Source organism: Ctenocephalides felis, unplaced genomic scaffold, assembly GCF_003426905.1.
Source record: "Ctenocephalides felis isolate EL2017-DRISC unplaced genomic scaffold, ASM342690v1 CF-g0.4_SCAFFOLD_03570, whole genome shotgun sequence".
Classification (NCBI taxonomy): domain Eukaryota; kingdom Metazoa; phylum Arthropoda; class Insecta; order Siphonaptera; family Pulicidae; genus Ctenocephalides; species Ctenocephalides felis.
Window position 1 is genome coordinate 3,633,133 of NW_020539724.1, and position 23,810 is coordinate 3,656,942.

The window sequence follows — 23,810 nt, forward strand, 5'->3', positions numbered from 1 at the left end:
TGAAATCATTAAAATTGATTAAGGTGTGATATATTTATTCAACTTTCGGCCTCTTTAGTTTTATAGATAGATTAATAATATAATTAACATAACACAAATATAGGTGATATAACACAAATCTGACTTTATTAATTACGTATAACATATTTAAATTAGCATATAGATTTATATGCTAAAAATGTATATATATATATATATATATATATATATATATATATTTGTAATATTTTTGCAGCCCAATCGTCAAATTAAAATAAAGATTAAATAAAAAAATAAAAAATTAAATCCTTCACTACACTTGCTTTGTAACCTTGATCAACCTCCATAATGCACCGCTATTAATAACATAAAAAATAGGAGGGCAATATGAGCTCCTTCAATTTCTCGTTTGTTAATGTAATAGTATATTATTATTTTATACAAATTTAGTGTTCAATCAATTTCACATCATAATTAATTTTTTCTGTTGTTTTTCCTGGTTTGGTATGTATAATTTTCTCCTTTTTATATATTTATATTTATTATCAACTTTGTATTTATGTAATATGTTTTTTAGATTACTGAATGATAACACACATCAAGTGTCGAAACGTTTAATGGACTAACTAATTTTGTTATTTAATCTCTTTTAATAATTTGACGATTGGGCTGCAAAAATATTACAAATATATATATATATATATATATATATATATATATATATATTTATAAATCGCACATGGACGGTAAATTTTAATTCCAAGTACTTATTGCATACTTTGATATTTGACTAGAAAAATGCCATGTACTAAATATATGTACACGCTATATAAAGTGAATTAATTCATAACCGCCTTTTAAATATTTTTATCATCCGCTTAATATCATTTATTACTTACAAATTCTTATAAATTATCGATATGTTTAATAATAATAATAAATATGTACTATTTGAATATCGTACATTTTAAGTATGAACAGATCAATAGAATTAGATCTGTACTTGAAGAGGAATGTAAAACTAATGTCTTTAAGAACATCATGAAATATATATAGTTTTTTATGTATATGAAAATCTTTAAGATTTTTGTAATGATATCGTGGATTCAAGAGAGATATGACGTGTTTTTGTTGAAAAATATTAGTTCATAACTTTGAAAATATTATTTTATACGTTAATAGTATATGTTCATTTGGAAACAGGTACTGCAAGATTTTTTTCTGAAGGTGTGCTTATTAAGATAAAATGTTATTAAATGTTGAAATAAAATATCGGTATACTAAATGTGCATTAAGACTTCTGATATGGGTTTACGTTGTATATAGAAAATATAAATTCTCGGTTCCCAGTATGTATAATTCTAATGACAAATGAAGCAATGAGAAATATTTTACTATTTATGATTTTTTAAAGTATTGTGAATGATAAATATGTAGGTTTCTACTTTAGCCTTTGAGTAACGTTGGCTAAGGCGACTGCAAACGCTTGGAGAGCCGAAAATGGGTACTGAAAATCTAAGGTGTATGCGTTTCCATCGATGCGACCGAACTGCATCACCTGAGAAATCCCAAATTTAATAACTAAAAATTGATTAATGAAAAATAAGTCACCATGCTATACGATGTATACTAAATTTTTCTAATTTTTTTCATCAACGCATTATGCAACGCCTCCTGGCATAAACCAAGAGGAGATAATTTATATCATTCATTTTTACTATGGCATGCATTAACTATTATGCTACAAATAATTTAGTATTAAAGCTTTTTAGTTTATACCATAATATTTTAATATTATATAATACCATATTTGATAAAAATTCTTAAATCCGAAATAAGCAATTTTTTTAGCAAAATAATCTATTCATACCGTAGGCCAATGATATTAGTGCATTCATTACCATTTTTTAAAGGTAAAACTTTTTAAAAGTAGAACTTCTTTCTATCTCAAGACTTCTTACTTATTGTTAGATTATTAGTTTCCATAGGATAAATTAATACACAGCATTCAATAACAACGAAGCAAACAAAAATCGAATGTTTACGCAAATGTATTAAAATAATAAATAAAAAAGAAGTGATAAGAAGTAAATTCACTGACCTGTTTTCCACGAAATTCTATCTGGAAGTTTTTCGCAGATTCTTGGGTAACTCTTCCACCAAAATCAAGTTGGTATACTTGACTATTTTCATTCCACATTGGTGCTTTATTGTGCATCACAAATTCTCTTCTCAAAGGAGCAGGAGGAGACCCAAAGTTATTACCATTCGGCTCAATTTTACCACGTTTCAACTATAGAATAAAAAAATTAACATTAGCATTAACATTAATATAATTGTAAGAGATAATATATTTTACCTTTTGTCTTAATTGAGCTTTTTGGAATGTTTCTAAATCCCTGTAATTGCGACCACCACTACCATTAATTTGCAAGGCACCATTTGCGTTAATTTCGTCGTCTGAACTTTCTGTATTTCTGCTTTTACGACGTCTTCGATTTAGCAATGGAGAATTTAATATATGTTTTCTGCAGAAAATAAATTATTAGTCAAATTGATCTTATATGTTATTCATTCAATATATATTCTATACTATTTTGTACCTTATTGGAGAAGCAGACTGGTTTCGTTTGCCTTTTTTACTTGGAGCTGGCGAAGATGGTGAACTATGCGGTAAATGTCTATTGCTTTGGTTACTTGAATGTTGACATCTTGGCACAGCCGATTCCAAGTCCCTCATTCTAGCTAATAATAGTTCCAATGTACCCTTTGGTTGACTTTCTAAAATCACATAACAAAAAATTCATATTAAGTCATACCTGACGCAATTAAAATATTTTTAATAAATTTATAATGCGTATAAATTGCATTTACCTGGTTCTTGTCGATCAGCATTTTTACAACTACAATATTCATCTTTTTTTACAAGCAGAACATGATTTTTTCTTGCTACTTCTCTTCAAAGAAGAGCTTCTTCTTTCATAACTAGTAGTAGGCACGGAACTGCTCAACGTGTCCGAATGCGAAGAATTTGTGAAAAAACTTAATTTGGCCGTCTCAGTTGTAGTTCGTTCTCTATGAAGCATTTATAACTGATTGGAAACTTGTCGACGCGAAATTAAATACATAAATATATTCATAAATATTACTTACTTGGGAATATCAATTGGTCCACCAGAAATCATATCAGCGATCGACGCATAATCACCACTTCCAGAATCTATTTTATCGTTCTCTAAAGATTTCTCATCCTTACTGGTCACAGCACATTGTTCACTTCTTTGGGAAGATCTACTATTTGAAAAAATGTCACTAGAGTCCAAAGACCTTGATTTACCCGAACATTTCAATTTTACACATTTTCTTTCAAAACTTGGATTTGCAACATCTGCATCTGCAGGTTTTCTTGATCGTCTTTTTTCTTTATCGATCAATACTAAACGCTTAGGAGCTTCTCTTCTTGCAGTCATCAGTCCGGCGTCCAGAAAACCAGCGCTGCAACTTCTAACCATGGCTAATGGTGCTATTGATAAAGCTGTGGGAACACGTGGAATGCCTGATCGATTGATGGCAAAACTGCTAGGATTACCACCATTTGTGGAAGGCGAATACGAATGTGCTGGTATGCCTGGAGGTTGTGGTTCAAGAGGTGATTCTTCGTCGATAAATTTAATTACATCGGATGGTTTGGATTTAATTTCTCGCTGAAATAAATTTAAAAAAATTTATATAATCTACCTTAAATACATCAGCTAATTATTCATTCAAATTACCTCTTTCCTTCTTCCATACCGCCCACAAATGACACTGTTAGAGCCAGCAGACATCAAAGTAGTAGCGGGTACAATTTTTCACAATCATTTGCTGCTGCTGTGGACTTTCAGCGGCAGGTCTATCAAAAATTGTATCGCTCGCAGCCACTGCATTTCTAGGCGATTGCAAACTTGGTACGGAACCTTCACAGCATAGTGGTGAAACACCGCTATGTCTTGGATATGATGGCACATGATAGGGCAAAGTTTGTGGATGGGATATTACACTTTGATGATGAGGAATATTATTTGAAAAAGATGATTGGTTATTGGTAGAGGAACTGGAAGACGTTGATGAGCGGAGGGCTTCAGAAAAATTCACCTGTGGAATAAAAAACAATTTCAGATTGAAATAAAAAACAAGTAAAACAGTGTTATTTTATATTATCTATAAGTTACTCACCATTTCAGAAATATCGACATACGGAAACTCGTCCTCATACGACTCTGCTCTCGCCAGGGCTGCACTGGATTTGGGTTTTGTATTTGTGTTTGAGGTTGTTGCATATTAGACTTTTTCGACCGAGAAAATCTTCCAGATCTTGGCGTCATTGGAGCAATAACAGGTTGTTGAGACGTGCTTGAAGCTTAACAAAAAATAAAATAATGTAAATTAGAACTGTATATCTAGAATCAAAATTTGTGTAGTTTTAGAACTAACCAAGTGAGCTCGTTAAACTTGTCTCTACACAAACAGCAGTCTGATGTTGCTGAATTCTAGATGTTGCACTAATTTCTTCTTCGTCTTCAGAAAATAAATTAGGATTATAATTAGGGTCTGGTGCTATTGGAAAATCGTCTCTTAATTCCGTGATTACTAAAGTCATTTGCCTCGGTTGCAAATGCAAAAGTGATGTTTTATACGTAACTTGTCCTAAATTAGCGGGAACGGTCGATGCAAGTCCGTGTATTTTAAACTTTGTACCCCAAATGTTAGATGTTACTTCTACTAAACGGGTTTCCTAAAAATATAAAAATAAATACATTGTGTTAAGATGCAACAATAATATTATATAGTAGAAAAATAAATTAAATCTTCACCTCAGGTAATGTATCAGTGTACACCAATTCAGAATCCTGATTACATTCATCAGAGAATCCTGCTCTTTTCCTGCGTCTACTTCTGGCAGCTTGTTCTCTTTTCCTTCGCCGTCTCATACGTCTTGGGGCTCTTGGAGATCCACCACAGCCTTCTTCCACAGAACTGTCGTCAGAAGTGTCATCTGATCTAATAGGTCGACGATTTGGAGAAGAACCTGAGCGGCTGGATGATGATAAATGAAGATCTGAATCTGCAAAAATGGTAGAAATAGAAGAAATATTCATGATAATGATTAAGGTATGTAAGATGAAAATATGTCAATGATGGAAATGTGCACTCACCACAAAGTTGCGGATCGAATATCACAAATTCTGGTCTAATTTTACTAGTTCGCCTACCCTTTAGAAGAGGAACAAGACCACCTAAATATTCAAGGTACAATGTATAGCAAGTTCCACCAGTGCTAGAACCACCATTCCCACCACCACCTCCACTACTACCATTACTATAACAATAAATTAAAAAAAAATTAATACAATATTTATAAGTTATCAGAAGTGATCTACAATTAATTCGGTTAATTAATTACCTTGATGATCCAGAGCCAGAACCAGAGCCCTGTCCAGCTCCAATAATATTTTGAGAAGGTGCTGGTACTAAATCATTATCATGTCTGATCATGGTACAATGTAAACGTGTGGAAGAGCTAGGAGGTCTAGACACAAACTCTCGAATTTCTGTGCTGTCTGGAACGCAACACTGAAAATAAATAATAAGTTGCAATAATTCAAAGAATTGATGAACTTCAAATAAATCATATTTATCTCACTCTTATCGTTGGCGAAAATAATCTTTCAATGGGGTTTCTGACGGCTTGTGGTAATTGCAATTTAGCCAATTGAGCTTCACTTCTGATACAGTTTTGAACACGGAGACCACAAAGAAGTTGAAGACTAGCCATTCCTCCAGTTTGAACACAAGCCACGTGCACTCTTGAACCGGTCGCAACAAATATTCGTAGGTCATTATGACCCCAAGTCATGGCTGATACAGGACTCTGGAATAAAAAAGCAGAATATTGTATAATCCGTTACATCGTATATTAATAATTTTTTTATTTATATATTGTATACCTGATCATGAGGAATTCTAGCACTATAGAGTAAATTTCCGCTGTCAGTATAAAATTTCAAAACGTTGTTGAATGGTCCACCGCCATTGCAATTAGGTGGACCGCTAATTAAAGTACCAGCAACTGCAAGCAAACGTTTCGAGTTGCTCCACTCCATTATCAGACCTGGTCCTCCAGCCAGACCTGTTTCTATATGGGCTGGTGATACGTCATCGAAACTTTTCAAAAGGTAAACAGACCCTGATTGGAGGCTGACGGCAAGGACATACTGTTGTTTACCTGAAAAAAAAAAAAAAAAATTAAAACTCAGTAAAATTCTAACATTCTTAATTGTGATTTATTTGCTGTAACTGCAATAGTTCATATGACTGAGTCGTGTTCATTCCAACTGATCTGGATTGTAATAATTATATAAGCAGAGATTTTGCAATTTAAATAAGAATGTATGTATAATTATATTTTATTTAAAGCTGTGCATTTATACTGTATCAACTCTGAACAGATAAACTCAGTTTATTCCCAGCATATCTTCATCCTTGTATTATATTTGAATATAATGTATGCATTAAGTTACGCGTAAGCTTGATATATGTTTCAAAGTGCAAAATCATACCAAGCCTTATACTAAAACATTTTTCATGTAAAATTCTCTATGGCGAATCCAATAAAGTTTCAGTACTATATCATTCCTGTAATATTAACATAAGACCGAGGTGTGCGAGCAGAATTCTGTACCGGGTGGAGAGATTATCGGAAACTTTAAGTCTATTTATCATTCATATCTTTCAGCCAAATAGGGGGAAACCAAAATCCAGATGAAATATTAACTAGTTTTGAAACTGTTCCGAACTTTTCGTAGTCAGATAGTAAATTAAAATTGATTTATCTTGTTTATTGTTGTTGAGATTTGGGAATAGTCGGTGTAATAATAATAATGCTTTTAGAACTTATTTTCTTTCACTCTCACATTGTTTATGATCAGCAAATAGTAAGATTTATTTAGTTATACGACATAAGCTATAAAATAATAATATTGTTTCAGATTACTTACTTTTCCCAGATTCAATTTCATCGTCCTCATCTTCCATTTTAAATCGTTCACACGACCAGACCATTTCGACAATTCCAACTTCGGCACTAAGTTGCACCTGTAACATTTAAGTCAGAAACTATTGCAACAAGGTTAAAACTTTGTCAGACAAGAATATAATTAAAATGGAAATAATTAAACACGACACGAATACGAGAATAGATTTAAAATACAAGCATCTAAATATAGTCACCTACTATATTAATATTTTATACCACTATCATAAATTTATTGCTGTAATGTTATGTATATATTTATCATTTACCTGAGATACCATTGCACCATGAACGTCCATAACAATTATCTGACCAGTATCTGTCCCGAAATAGACCTGCTGATCGTCTGGTGTCCACATTCCACAATTTATGGTGGCATCCAGATTGAGCATGGACGACCAGTAACGTTGGCCTGATACGGAACCAACCAGTACAAAACCATCCTGAAAAATAAAAACAAGATATATTGATATCAGAAATGTTATAGATAGCTGGTATTAGTATGAGAAAAATCATAAAATAAATTTTAGATGACTAATATTTGTTTACTTTAATAGAAGTATTTTTGATTTGTATAAATATATAGCATTCCAATAGCCAATTACCAACTTCTGTTTGCGCTATTTGCGTTTCTAAAAATAATAAAATATAATCAAAAGTTTGAACATTCAAGTACCAATCACCAATGAATTATAAGTATTATGTTTGTGTAAGCAGAATGTAATTATAATGTAAATTATAATAATATTGTTATGATTTATTTAAAATTTAAATAATATTATTTAAAAGTTATTAAATATATATAATTTTCAAGTCTAAATAAGGACTTGACCATAATAACTAAGATTACAGATTTTTTCTGTTAATATAAACGATATAGATGTTTCCTTGCATGCAATATAAAAGCAAGTCTTTATTCTATAAGATGAATAAAATTTACATAATGCAACGCTTAAGTAACAAATTTACTGCATCATTTCATAATATAGTAACATATTAAATATTCATGACTTAATCTTACATAAAATGCAAAGTTTATGCTTGATAGGAATATGAGAGTAATCAACCGAAAAAGTAATATAAAAAATAGTAAATACAAATAAATTAGAAATAATTTAACTAATAACAGTATAACAAATACAATAATTTACATAATCATAATTATAAACGTTTATGTTCAGAATAATGCAATTATGTTACTAATTACAGACATATAATAGATTTTTCATTTCATTTTATATTTATGTCATCTAATATTTATGCAGTTGGATTTGTACATTTATTCATTAAAACTTCTGTCTGATGTTTATGTTGATTATTTTATTAATTATAATATTTAGTACATTATAATTAACTTCCCCTAATCGAAACTAAAAATTTTTGCATATCTACACGTTTCAAAGACTTTTGAAAATTTTGCCATACCTTGGAAAAAATTGAAGTTCCAGCAATTTGCCTTAAAACACGACGTATTACTAGTTTATATTATATTTTTGGTGATTTTATTACACATAACAAAATTCAATTCTCTGTTTACTATCTGAATGGTTGCAACATTTTTAAAATTAAAATCTCAATCGACATCAGTACACTTTATTCGCCTCCTTTATCAGCCTCTGATATAATATATAAACCTACTTTATGGCATTTCGAAAGGAATATCTGGTTATTTATTTCGACAGTTTATAGAAAAAGAGGTATATCAAGACACTACATTATAAATAAGGATAACGCGTCTCGGTCCATTGTAGTTTTTATCTTAAAGGATTCGCACATCGATGCACACGACAAAAGGGCTTTGAGCTTATAAGCTGGAAATATGGATATATACATACACACACACACGTATATATATACATATATTTAGAGGGGGTCCCAGAACTCAACATCAAGCTAAAACGAAGTAATAGTATTGACAGTCCTGAAAAAAAATAAACAAAAACATTATCCCACGTTGTTTGGATGTTATGAGCTTTTAAGTGAGCTTTGGTCAAATTGTGAACATTTTTCGGTTATTTTGGTTCATTTATATTACTCTGTACCCTATAATATAATTATCATTATTCTGTATATACGATGAATGATAATTCACTATTTGGTATATATATTTATAAACAAAAGTTCATCAAAATAAACCAATTAAATTCATCTAAATAATAGCATCGCAAATAAAATTATGAACTTTTATATAAAACTAGCAAACCGGGCGAACTCCGTTTCACCACCAGATGGTTTCATTTTATGTAACATTTCGTTTGGAGTTTAAAAAATGAAGAAAAAAATTGCCTGCTGTTGAACTTGAATAAAAATTTGCACAATACACGCAATTGATTTGATGGTTTCCAATTGAAATGTTACGAAACGAAAAATTTATTTTTTTACTTTTTTGCACAATTTCAGAGTGAAATCAATGCCGGTTAGTCACATAAAATTAACTGAGCAGCAAACAATGAGTAGCTGTCAAACATAAAATATTAGTTTGTAGTACATGCTAAGTATTAGAGGTGACGCTGTATGTGAAAAAAGAAAAAGTGTTTTCTGCATTTCTCAATTTTCTTTGCTAGAAACTTCACAGAGTCCGAGACCTTTCCAACGAATGCAAAATCGTCGAAATCGGTTCGTGCGTTCTGGAGTTATATCGTCAGGAAGGAAAACCCGACTTATTTTTATATAATAGAATATAATAAAGAAATAATATAGCGTAGCAAACATTTCTGCGAACATATAGCATAAAAGCACAAATGTAAGTCTTCATTAATATTTCACATTTCTCAGAAATAAATTCAAAGCTTTTCTGAGAAATATAATAAGTGTCCTTTCAAGTCGCACATTCAAGTAAATAGTTGAAACTTAATAAACGTTCTGCTACAATTATATTTCCATTTCTCGTTAAAAATCTTTTCTCGAATCGAAAATAAGTCCGCTGTTAGTATTTATTTATTCCATCTCGATAAAATATCGTATCGTCAAGCGCGCAATAACCATTTCAATGATTACGTAATACAAAATTCTCTGTGCACAAACAATCAATTTGAATAAAAGCAGAAATATGAATCTCCGACAATTTTAATTGGAATATTCAGTATTATGTCGGTTATAATTAAATTATGTAACGTGCATCTGCATTTGATCAAAGCAAAGTTTTCTGGTGAAGAGCATTATCAACCGAGGGATCAATAAGGGAGGTTACGATAGTGTATTCATTGTCAAAGGTATATAATGTTCTACTCCAAGTGAGGGGGTATATACGATTAATTAAACACGACCAGATAAACAGCTTTAGTTTAAATCGGTATTATACGTTTTAATGAACATTTTAATTAAATTACAATAATTGGAAAATTTATTTTGTAAAATTTTCTGTAATTCAGATTTTTTTATTTACATATTTATGAATGTTTTATGTATGGTACTAATTAAAATAATCATATTAGTGGTCCATCAAACTATAAATATGTCAATATAATTTTAATGATAACTAGTGGTGCATGGCATCGTGCCTTAAGGCAAATTGCTATAATAATTAAACTAATTACTATATATATAAACTAAACTAATTACTATAATAATTAGGAGTTTGTGGTAAGAGAGTGAAAATTTAGGGTTATATGTACAAATTGACTCAAAAAATGTACAATGGCCAATCCCTACCACTTGGGTATAACCAAAATATACAAAAACTTGTGAGGAAATATACCTAAAATTTTCTCAAATTTTCATGACCATTGGATATATATATATATATATATATATATATATATATATATATATATATGATAGTTTTGTCGACGTTGATACATATTTGTAATATTTTTGCAATCGTCGACTATACTTGCGTTGTAACCTTGATCAGTGTCCATAATGCACCGCTATTAATAGCATAAAACATAGGAGGGCAATATGTCCTCCTTAAATTTCTCGTTTGTTAATATAATAGTATATTATTATTTTACACAAATTTAGTGTTCAATCAATTTTACATCATGATTAATTTTTTCTGTTGTTTTTCTTGGTTTGGTATGAATAATTTCCACCTTTTTTATATATTTATATTTATCATCAACTTTGTATTTATGTTATGTTTTTTAGATTACTGTATGATGACACACATCAAGTGTCGAAACGTTTAATGGAATAAATAATTTTGTTATTTAATCTTTTTTTTCTTAATTCGACGATTGGGCTGCAAAAATATTACATATACATATATATATATATATATATATATATATATATATACATATTAATGAACGCTATTATTTTAGTAACTACAGTTTCCAACTCGATTTGGCCTATGGCACATGGCAATTAATTTAGAAATCCAATCAACTGACGCATTTATATTACATAACAAATATACTTTGTTAAATAAATCTAGTGATACTATTTTATAGTATATATATATATATATATATATATATATATATATATATATATATATATAAATATATATATGTGGATTCAAATCCACAGCAACATGGGTGCATAACTAATTATACATAATAAATGCAATCAGATTCCACAATCAAATCCAGCTCGAATGCACTGGATTATCCAACTAATTATTCCCACGTACGCAGTTTCGCTCGATAAATAAATTTGAACAATTTATTTTTAACACAAATAATTTTCATATTTTATAAAAATTGATATAATAAATTATGAAAATATGATATTCAATTCATGAGACTAACCTGGTAACAAATTAGAGCCATCCTTCCATCGTGGGACCATGAAAAATGAGTAACTGGGGTACTTCGGTCATTTATCAGTTCAATGGACCATCTGCCGTCGTATTTGATCCAGACGAATATTACTCCAGAACTGTCACAAGAGGCCAATTTCTGATAAGGCTCGTTCCATTTCACCATGACGACCTAGTTTAGAAAAATCACAAAAGAATTAGATTTTTTGGGTGAATAATAGGATAATAGATCAAGACAATCCTTTCCTTTCCAATCCAATCCCTTGAAAAGTAGTTGACTGCATTTTAATCAAATACATAGACAATGATTAACAAAACTTATTTTATGTGGTCTAAATATTTTTTTAATTATGATCGATGATGAACTACTATCACCAAGATTGATTAAATATATCATTTTCGTTTTTTAATAGAAAGTAAATATAAGGATAATCGATCAGAAAGTTTGGGCATCCTTTGTATATTGAATTAGACAAAATAAAAATCATTGGCTTTTATATTTTTTTTTCAAATGAATTAGGACCAACAAAACATATTTCATCTAGACTTAATATTTTCATTTAATTAAAATAGAATAATAGACTTAAATTTTCCTTTTCTTTCTAGCTACCGAGATTAAATAAATATATCATTTACGTTTTTTGATTTTCATCTCAGTTCTGATAATGAAAGCTTCAGTATTTGTAGAATTTTTATTCCTCGTTGCACTGAAATAATTTGCATTAAAAGCAATGTAGCTTTTGAAGTAAAAGCTCACGGCTTTAATGAAAATTACACCGTTATTATGCGCTCTTTAAATCCTCAAAGAGTTCGAATATCACAAGAGCAGCATTTGTTTCAGGAATAATATAAAGAACTTGTTTCTGTTATAAACATATATTTTTTGTGAAATAATCTAGAAATACGTAGAAGTAAAATAATATGATAGCAACACGCCACACACAAAAATATGTTTAATAAAAATCCCAATATAAAAAATGAAGTGAAACATAATATCGTAGGAAAACAAAGGCAAAAAAATCAACTACAAAGCAAGTTAATTAAATTGAACTCTTGGGCCTAAGGCTCTAAAAATATAAGAAAATATGAGATGAAAGAAATCAATAAAATATAACTAACAACACTCAAGGTATTGGTAAAGCAAATTTATATGATTTTAATACAACGATTTCAAAGTATTTTAATAATAATCTCAATATAAAAAATGAAGTAAAATATATTGGCTTAGAAAAAAAGGCCAAAAAATCAAGTACCAAGCAAGTTAATTAAATTGAACACTCTGGGGCCTATGGTTGAAAATATATAAAAAAGAAGTGAAGAAAACAATATGAGATTTATTAAGTTGAGATGAAAAAAATCAGTAAAATATAACTAACTAGCAAACCGAGCGAACTCCGTTTCACCACCAGATGGTTTCATTTTATGTAACATTTCGTTTGGTGATTAAAAGATGAAGAAAAAAATTGCCTGCTGTTGAAATTGAATAAAAATTTGCACAATACACATCATTGATTTGATGGTTTCCAATTGAAATGCTAAGAATTACATTTATTTGATTACTTATTTTTTTACATTTTTTGCAAAATTTCACAGTGAACATAATGCCATGTTTGTCACATGAAATTAACTGAGCAGAGAACAATGAGTAGCTGTCAAACAAAAAATATTAGTTTGTAGTACATGCTAAGTATCAGATAAAAGTAAGTGAAAAAAGAAAAATTGTGCAAAATAATTTATGATCTTGAAACACCGACCTCAAAAATATTTTTAATAAAAATTTCAAAAAAACTGCAGTAAAGAATAATAAAGTAGAAAAAATTTTACTTACAGGAAAGTTAATTGAATTCGACCATCTGAGACATGGTTCGCAATGTATTCAAAATGATGTAAAAAACAATTTTGGCTTTAGCAAGTTTTGATGAGGTAAAAGAAATCAATAAAATATTACTAATAGCACTCATCACGTCGGTAAATATCTAATTTAATCAATAACGGCCACACATTTTATGTAATTTGTAACAGATATAACAATAAACACATCAATTCATTCCCAAACGACAGTCTTTACTAAAATGATATATTATACCGCGTAAATAAAATATATATGAATATGTCAATGTCATATTGATTCCACGTAAAAGCTGTTACGCAGAAACATATTGCGTGCGAAGACGCCTTAAGAAGCTTTTCTTGAGAATTATGATAACAAAAGTAAGGAAATGAAATCAAATTCAATCTTAGGAAAATGGATATTGGAAAATACAAAATATCTAGAGTTCATTTTATCCGAGAAAGGTTATAGGAGCACTCTATTTGCTTTGCGATTCCAGGAAAATACAAGTAAAATAAGATACAAAGATGCAAGATACGAAGTAACATAACATTTGGAATATTACTATAAATGTTTCAAAAACATTAAAAAATAAAGCAGAAAGATGAGCAAATTTTGTTTTAAAATATGCTTTGATATTCGATCTCATTTTTCCAAGAGTTTGAGAATACTTGGAGTTTTAAGTAAAAAACGAACAAATTAAATTAAAATTATTAAAAGAGTTGAGAGGCAAAATCAAACAACCATTAGAAAATTTAAATCAGGTTACAATGGGAATATAATAAAAAATAAAAGAAATGTATAAGTTCAAATAAAATTTGGCAAAATATAACGAGCATTAAGAAAGTATAATCTGATTCGTATAATCTGAGGAAAAATAAAAAAAATATTGTAGAAGTTAAGGTGAAAATAAATACAGCTGATTGGAGATTTGCATAAAATAAAAAAATTGAAAAAAGTCGATGATGGTGAAAGGTGAAATTTACGAAGAGTGCTCTTATATCAAGTATCTCATTTCTGGAGAGGCTTTTATTATCATCGTTATGCATTGTATGTGAAATTATGATCATTAAAAATTTATCAATTTATAATTTATATATTATTGATTTGAACGAAATTTCGAAACGCAATATAAAACGCTCATTTTTATTATTGTTTATGGAACAAGAAGGTATTTAATTTTATTATCTAAAGAATTTGTAGCGACGACGACGTGGAATACCTTGATTACTATGTTTAATAAACTTTTGGATGACGAGTATCAAATTCGAATATTCAATAACAAATTTTAATTTCAAAACATCATTTGCAAAAATAGAAGAAATACGAATGTGTTTCAATAGTTATGTATGTAAATGAAAAAATAATAAATACTGATGTAAATCCATGCTCTTCTGGTACTCAAATCCAATACAGTAATTCAATTTTCCTCAAATAAGTACTGAATACTGAAGTAATTTTATATTTTACTTATATTTTACTGAAGAGTAAAACCTCATTATAATTGGAGATGTATCAAAATATGCAATTTTCAGATAGGAAATAAGTGTAATATAGTATAGATAGTTTGAGTTCAAATCTGAATTTTAGAGTAAATCCATTATTACTAAATACTTATTATTTTTATTACGATCTACTCACATCAGCTCTATGTCCTCTCAAATTGTAATTAGTTCTTACTGGATGATCAGACTTTTTGCCAGTGTTACTTGTGGTATAGGTGACACCAACCACACCTCGAACGTTGGCCGTAGCCAGCCAACCGTCTTCATAGTAATGCTGGCGATTTAACATCCAATCTTCATGCTGGAAAAAAGATAATAAATAATTAAAATGTTAATTTAAAATTGAATTACTAATATAAAATATTAGAAGTTCATTCTTCAACAATATTTAAAAAATATAAGTTACGAATGGTAATTGCATGTGCAGTTTTTGTTACAATAACCCTAAATATTTTTAATAGTTGAGAGCACAAAAGGGTAACTTTTGTTTATCTATATCAAAAATACTTCAAATTTGATTAAAGCCATATTTACGACATCTGTACCCACTGAACAGTAATCTAATCTTTCTTAAATTATTTCGGTCTCTTCCAACATCTAAGGCCTAAGCAATATATAAGGATGAGAAAACTTCCAAAACAAGACAAACTCATTTAAATTTCAGTCAACCCAAATTCTTGTTCTGAATTGGTAATAATATCTCTTAACCTTAAGAGTTGTAATGGGAAATTTAAATTGCAATGCAAATATATTTCAGAAACTTTATTCGGAATTTATTACGATACCAGAGGAAGGGAAAGGGATCATCATCTGTGTGTATGATACTAGTTCCTTTGAGTTTCTATATTATTTGAGTTAAACCAAATAAATATGTTGTGCCCCATCCAGCGACGGAGCCAACAAAATGTAGGTTCTTCCTGCTGCTAAGTATCAAGCTAATACCAAACTGAAAGCGAATCAGTAAAACAGATGAAGACTTTTGATGTTTACGTTTATTTCATGATTCTTATATACTTTTCATATAACTTCAACACTGAACTTAAATATAATTCCATTGATTACTTAATATGTTTCTCTGGTATATTTTTTGGATGGCAGTAATTTTTTTTTAATTTCTCAAATATGTCAATTTGAGTAAATTTTTGATGCAAATAAATTTATGCAGAACTATGGTACCAATTTGCCTTAAGGCAAATAGCATGAGCATACCAATTTGTGTCAGTAATCAATGAATCAATAACAACAGATGTTTAAAAACTTCAATATTAGTGCCAAATTTTCTAGAAGAAACCATAAAATTAGTAAGCAGCAATTTCTAGCTAAAACATAGAATTTCCTTTCGGATGGTAATAATAAATAAAAGTTAAGACTTGGCAATCGAATGGTTAAGAAGGATTAAGGAGGTGGCCAAAACAAAAACATCACCATTTTGTATCATGGGCTCCAAAAAGCTCCTAACATAAATAGTGAGATCCAAAAAATAAATATATATATAGAAATCAAATAGCTATTGAAATAAGAGCTTTTTTACAAAGTAGACGTATGTATTTACTATTTCTTAAAAAACTCCGTTTACTACCAATATTAGCAATACTTGTACACTGTTTTCAGTCCCATTATTGTTATCTGGTGACATGAAATGTACCAAGGAGTACCATAAATTTGTAGGTAATCTGATTACCATCAAGATTTGTACGGGGCTGCACAATGTTCAGGAACACAAAACATAGACGACTGAACAACGGGCAACGTAATATGTAGTTCAGATAAGGTAATAATATTACCTTAATGTTACGTAAAGGTAGTCAGAATATACCAGAAAAGCCTATAACACGTCTGAAGGTGTATTAAAAAAATAAACTGGAGGAAGGTAATAAATTGACTCGGTTTTGGAATAATTTTCCAAAGAAAAAAAGAAAGAAGAATTTTCTAAATCGTTTCGAATGAATCTCGAAACATGGGTGTTTGCTTCATAAAGTTGATATTTTTGCTTCGAGGATGATCATGAAAATTCTGAGTACACACTCTGAATAAAATAGAAAAAATTACAATTGATCATCAAAAGTCTTTTTTGACTGTTCAAAATGTATTTATTGTAGTTGTATGAGCTAAATCAAGCGTTTTCTGTGTTTAGAATATAGTTTGGCATTGAATGTTTCCTATACCAAACTATATCTGGGGTGGATTTTCCAAGGACTTCTATGTTAGGATTTCTGTGTTCTTTGCACTCGAGATAAAAACTTTCAGTGAGCTTTTTGAAATGTCTGAGCTTCCTGAAATTGTTCGAGTAATAGTGTACTTGTTCGAGAAAATTTAATGTAATTTTATTGTTCAATAAAGGTATAATAACATTCAATATGCTATAAGTCTGTGCTAATTTTGTAGTCACATGTTTATTGAAATTTAGCCTCCCTTTCAGTGTTTTTTCTCTAGGACAGGGCTTCTTAAACTATGGGTCGAGGAAAATTCTGGGGTCGGGGGAGTTTGTCAAATATTTATATCATTTTTCAATTTTACAACGAATATATGAATTATAAATAAATATATATTTTCTTCTCTACAACATCTTTCGTGAATCCTCGTTTTTTTCAACGGGTGTGCTCGGATCTTTGCTCGCAACTTACATTAACCAAATCCTTAGTTTAACTTTAAAATATTTTTTTTTTACTTTATTTGTTTATTTTCTATATGTTATTTTTTTGTTAGTGTTTTTCCTGGTGTGGTATGTATCAGCTTTTTACTTGCCATTTAATTTTTTAATCTATGATATATTTCAAATTTAATCTTTTTTAAACTCTGTAAAAATTCTTTTAGATATGTAAAAATATTAAAAAAAAATGCTGAATGATGACACACAACCGTGTCGAAACGTATAAATAAATAGTTCATAATTTATTGTTTCTTTTATTTCGACGATTGGCTGCAAATTAACACTCAAGTGTCTCAACATCAAACAAAAAAATCTAAATCTTATATTTTTATATGTATCTGTATATGTATATTATTTCCAAATAAGAAGCCCTGCTCAAGGATTTCGTTAATCCAGGTAATCCTAAAAGTTTAATTCTGATAAGCTTCTCAATTTAACAACCCTTGAGAAAATATCGTCAAAAGTATCACGTTTTCATCAACTCTAATGTATTTTGGAATTATCCAATCTCATTAGAAAGTCATCGTTTCATATAATATTTTCTAAAAAAAATCTATATTTTTGTAAAACAAAGTGTGTAACTTACATATCATCCAGTTAGTAAAGCTGTTTATTTTTAATTCGTGTAATTAGTAGTTGCAATCATAAACATTGCTTAATGAAGTAACGAATCTAAATTAATAAAATAACTGTTTTGACATAGTGTAAAGTTGCTTAAGTCGTACCACCGTTTGATGATAATAAGCCTATATATAGTCCAGTCATTTAAGCTTAAATTACGTAAGAATCTCGGAGTTCGAGATACCCAGCTGTAAGTCTGTAAATACTTGTATTTTGCACCCTAAAAGTTGTCTCAAAACCTACATATGTTGCGTACACCCTACCATATGTAGGTTTTGAGACAACATTTAGGGTGAAAAATACAAGTATTTACAGACTTACAGCTGGGTATCTCAAATTCCGAGGTGAACTGGGCTAATAATAAAAATTGCAATTGTGAATAATGACTGGGCTAATAATAAAAATTGTAAACTTCAAAAAAGTAGTTCTATTTTGATTGATTTATGTAGTTCTATTTTTGACTATATATTACTGAATTATTACTGATTCAACATGTAGACATGTAATATATCAAGTTAATTGCCCCAAAAATATTAGTTCCATCAAAGTTATCACTTCTACTAAAAAGTATATATTTTCATATTACTTTAATTTCCTCAATTTATCAAAAAACCGACGAAATATTAAATTACATTATCGTCACAACAATTCCGTGTTCCGCTAATGGTACATGACGATATGAGTTATATATTGCGTGATCCGCGTTCCATGTAGGCAGTATGTTATAATTTTCCTATATATAGATATATATCTGTATAAAATATATCTTTAACCAGTATAACGTATGCAGTGGGTTAGACTATAACTGGGTTAAGGTCTCCATGAACCCCATTCCACGAGGGAATTCATTTTTAATTCACGCAAACGATCGAAGTTCAACATTGTACAGTTGAAATAATGCACGTGCGTACATTTGGACTGAAGTTGGGGATGTAGAGGTGAATTTGTAAATAGTTGAAGTTACAAATGTAGAGAGCAGTAGAAATTTTCAAAAAATGACTCAAAAATATATAGACAAACATGGTAAACCCCGAGTAAGAATACTAGTTACCCAAATGACTTGTATTTAGAGTTGCTTTTTGGATTTTTAATCTTAATCGTTTGAAACCTAAACATTTGAAACAGTTTTTGCCGAATATTTCGGGAACGGTGAGAGGTATCATAATTTTTTTATACTGGGTTAAAAACCTTTTTATTTAGAATATTTCATCCTAGGATATGAAAGTCCTATAATGAATCGTTTCAAAGTTATAACCGTTTAAAGACTTCATATGGAAAAAATTTCGAAAAATAAGTTAGTCAAGTCAATTAATGAAATTTCTTCTGCCATAAAAAAAATGTGCAACAAATTATGCCGGGATATAACTCCGTTCGGATATGACTCCGCTCGGATATGACTCCGGTCAGATATATTACCGCCCGGATATGACTCCGCCCGGATATAATTCCGGTCGGATATAACTGCGGTCGGATATAACTCCGGTCGGATATAACTTCGGTCGCATATGACTTCGGATATGACCCGGCCCGGATATGACTCCGTCCGAATATGACTCCGGATATGATTACGCTCGGATATGACGCCGGTCGGATATGACTCCGGTCGAATATGACTCCGGATATGAATACTCCGGTTGGATATGACTACGGTCGGATATGACTTCGGTCGGATATAACTGCGGTCGGATATGACTCCGGTAGAATATCATTCCGTCCGGATATGACTCCGGTCGGATATGACTCCGGACATAATTGCAGTCGAATATAAATCCGGTCGGATAGGACTCCGGGCGAATAGGACTCCGGTCGGATATGATTCCGTCCGGATATGACTCCGTATGGATATGACTCCGTCCGGTTATGACTCCGGTCGGATATGAGACCGGTCGAATATGATTCCGTCCGGATATAACTCCGGCCGTAAATAACTCCGGTAGGATATGACTCCAGTCGGTTATGACTCCGGTCGGATATAACACAGGTCGGATATAACTCCGGTCGGATATAACTCCGGTCGGATATGACTCCACTCCACCTATGGAGTGAAAAGGGACCTGGTGACAAACTTTTGAAAATCAGCAATAAAAACACCATCTACAATGATGGATTTACCTGGTATGAATTACCAGGGATTTTTACTGAACGTAGTCAGATATGTGTTATCTTATATTTGTTGTGATATAATTGGTTTGTTTTTTACAATATAATTGCTCAAAGTCAAATTGGACCTTAGTGCCCTGTTCTACCCTATCAAGAATAGTGCCTATAATTAGCAATTATTGTAAACATTCAGACTCCATAAAAAATTTTGGCCAGGTGGTACGTTTAGAACCACAAAATGTAATCGATCCATTATTTTTCCAATTTTTTTCGTATAAAATTCTCTGTCTGTTATTATATTTACATTCACTATATTTTATTATGCCATGTTCCTAACATAAGTAGGTCTACCAGAATTTCAATTATTCTATTTAATTGAAAATCTCGACGTTTTTTTATCACAGCCTCGGAAAAATAATTTAGCGCGCAGTAAGTGATAACGCATTTTCCGAGTTTACATAGTACTTCAAACTGCCAGAGATCATACAATAGAACTTGAGGAATCTATAAAGAAAAAACTTTTTATATCAAAGCTTTCTAAGAATCAGGCGTCTAAGTATTGGAAAAGTGATTAATTTCAAGTTTCACAAAAGCTGAATAATACTTATACTTTGCCATTAAGTTATGCTGAATAAATTCTTATATCGTTTCTACCCACGGGATATAACTTACATTTTTAACAGAAAAAAGTATAAGTTTGCCACATTATTGATGAATTGATAACTATTAGAATACATAGCTGTATAAAGAAATATGGAAAAATCGGAACGAGTCCTGTGGAAAAAATATTTAAATTGTAATGTTGAAATTGAATTGTGATTTTTGATAATGTTTGGATTTTTTTAAAACTTTAGGTAAAATATAAATACACGTGATATCTATCCCTCCCTCCCCCATGTGATATTTCGTGATTTTTTATTAAAAACCTCACGTGATTAATGGACGCACCCTAACTCCTAATAAAACAATAATTTAGAAAATAAACCATTATTTTCTCTTATAAGCATTATCTAAACCTCTTTAGGGCACAATATGTATATATTGCAAGTCATGTCAACATAACAATCGGGTTGTTATTACATCAACGTAAACAGGCGTACATGAGACTCTATTATCTTTCGATTAGTGATTCTGGAGCTAGAACCAAGAACGCCCTTAGGCGTTGCTCCTTGATGAGAATCGACAAACATAAATATTACAGGAGACGAAACATAGAAAAACATTAAGGGGTTTGTTTGGTTTTTATTTATTTTTTTTCGATTTTGAGATTTTTTGATATTATGAAAACTAAAAACCTTAGAATTATTTAAAACAAAATCATCTCAATATCTATTTTTTTGACAAAGTTATAGATATATATATATCTCTATATGTATGATCGTCTGAAACCGTTTTTTTCATCGCTCCGCGAGCTATTGTATGCCAGGTGCTCTCTTTTTCATTATAATACCTCATGCGCATGACCTTTTTAATGTGTCAGCATCTTTGAACACCATGGTGTATTTAGTACATTAAATTAAATGGTGTATTTAGTACATTATATTAAAAACTTTAAATACGTTTTTCTCAAATTGACTTTTTACAACGCGGTGCCACAAATTAAAAAAAAAAACAAGTCAGATCGACTTGCATTTTTTTAATTTATTCACCACTGCAATACCTAGTCCCCCTACCTCAAACAACTTGATAACATTACGCAAAAAGCGTTACTTTGCGAAGCTTCTCGCCCCAAGAAAGAGGCATTTTTTAACACTTTTTTTAAATAGCTGTCATTTTTTTCCTTCTTGCTTTTTTTCTTTCATTTTGGTAGGGGGACTGGATTCAAACTTCTTCTTCAACGTAGTTTCTTTTTTTTGTTTCAAGCGATGCGCAACAGATTTATCTGTGGCACCGCAAAAGAGATCGATTTTGCAAGGCCGACTTTGGCGGCCCTGGTTAAAAAATGACAGCGAAAAAAAAAGAAAATTTCTTAATATTCTATGATTTTGTAATTTTTGTTAAAAAAAAACGCCATGTCTCTATGATAAATACATTTCGAGAAAAACAAAAACAAATGCCTTGCATTTTTTGTAAAAAAAAAAGAACAACCCCCTTAAGTGTATTTTACTGAAATTTATTCATACAACACATATAAAAATTAAAAATAAATCACTTACCTCAGGTATATCATCCGGCACCGTTCCCATCCACGAGAGCGACAAAATGGAGCAGTCGCACCTCGTATTGTTCCTTTCGAAATGTAAATGCATTTTCCTCGCTTATTTTTTATTCTGCTTGATTTTTTCACGAGATTTTACGTTTTTACGTTAATCTCTGTCGAAAAACGATACAGCACATTTCAAAGTTCAAGCCATAACGGTAACCACTGAAATTTTTATGAGCGCTTTTTACGTTTGTGAATAAAAAGGATGTAATTCCGAGACAACTTTAAGCCATGACGATACAACTAAAGCTCCGTGATGCTATCAAGTCACCGAACTTTCAAGTCGCAAGTGCTCCTAAGAGCTTTACGCGGTTTGTGTAATGGAATGCACATTCTGAACAAATTATAAACTGTGCAATATTATTAAAGCTTAAACTAGGTTTAGTATAAATATATCTTGAGATCCAGTACTAAACGAACAATCTCAATATAATTCAATAGCATTATTTTAAGTATTTTTAGACAATTTTATTTTAAATAAAAAATTATTTTATTGAAAACCACAACACAGATTTAATTATTTTTTTATATATCGTTTTAATAACTATCTTGCCAATTCAAGTTGATATCTTCGGATGTATCTGAAAATAAAATATAAAATATATATAGTAAACAAATAATATATACGTTAATCAATTTTATAGACTTATAGATATACATTTTTAAACAAATATTTAGAAAAATATGGGAAAATTATTTTGAAAACAGTAAAGATAATTTCTTTTTTTTAAAAAAAAATATTTTTGAAATATTTTTCTAAATATTTGTTTATATATAAAATTCCTACGAGATTTGTACGAGATTCAATGAGATTCATCGAGATTCAAACGAGTTTCATCGTGATTCGTACAAGATTCATCGAGATTCGAACGAGTTTCATCGCGATTCGTACGAGATTCAAACGAGATTCATCAAGATTCGTACGAGATTCTTACGAGATTCATCTAGATTTATCGAGATTCATCGAGGTTTATCGAGATTCGTACGAGATTCAATAAGATTCAACAAGATTCAACGAGATTCATCGAGATTGAATGAGATTTAAACGAGATTCGTACGAGATTCATCGAGATCTGTACGAGATTCGTACGAAATTCAACAAGAATTATCTAGATTCGAACGAGATTTATGGAGATTAGTACGA

The 23,810-nt window shown here is 30.4% G+C and overlaps 1 protein-coding gene across 1 annotated transcript; it reads right to left on the reverse strand.

Annotated features, from left to right (window-relative positions):
* Nucleotides 1–1,214: 1,214 nt before the first annotated feature.
* Nucleotides 1,215–22,987, reverse strand: LOC113383083 (tubby-related protein 4). The gene is made up of 19 exons (XM_026621337.1): nucleotides 22,620–22,987; nucleotides 15,229–15,393; nucleotides 11,746–11,928; nucleotides 7,321–7,494; nucleotides 7,017–7,113; nucleotides 5,967–6,244; nucleotides 5,663–5,890; nucleotides 5,469–5,592; nucleotides 5,175–5,291; nucleotides 4,833–5,083; nucleotides 4,453–4,753; nucleotides 4,195–4,378; nucleotides 3,793–4,018; nucleotides 3,133–3,683; nucleotides 2,903–3,054; nucleotides 2,583–2,760; nucleotides 2,339–2,507; nucleotides 2,081–2,272; nucleotides 1,215–1,537 (listed from the first exon to the last, which is right to left on the reverse strand). The coding sequence occupies exons 1-19, from the start codon at nucleotides 22,710–22,712 to the stop codon at nucleotides 1,421–1,423; spliced, it is 3,780 nt and encodes a 1,259-aa protein (XP_026477122.1). The 5' UTR covers nucleotides 22,713–22,987; the 3' UTR covers nucleotides 1,215–1,420.
* Between the last annotated feature and the right edge of the window lie 823 nt (nucleotides 22,988–23,810).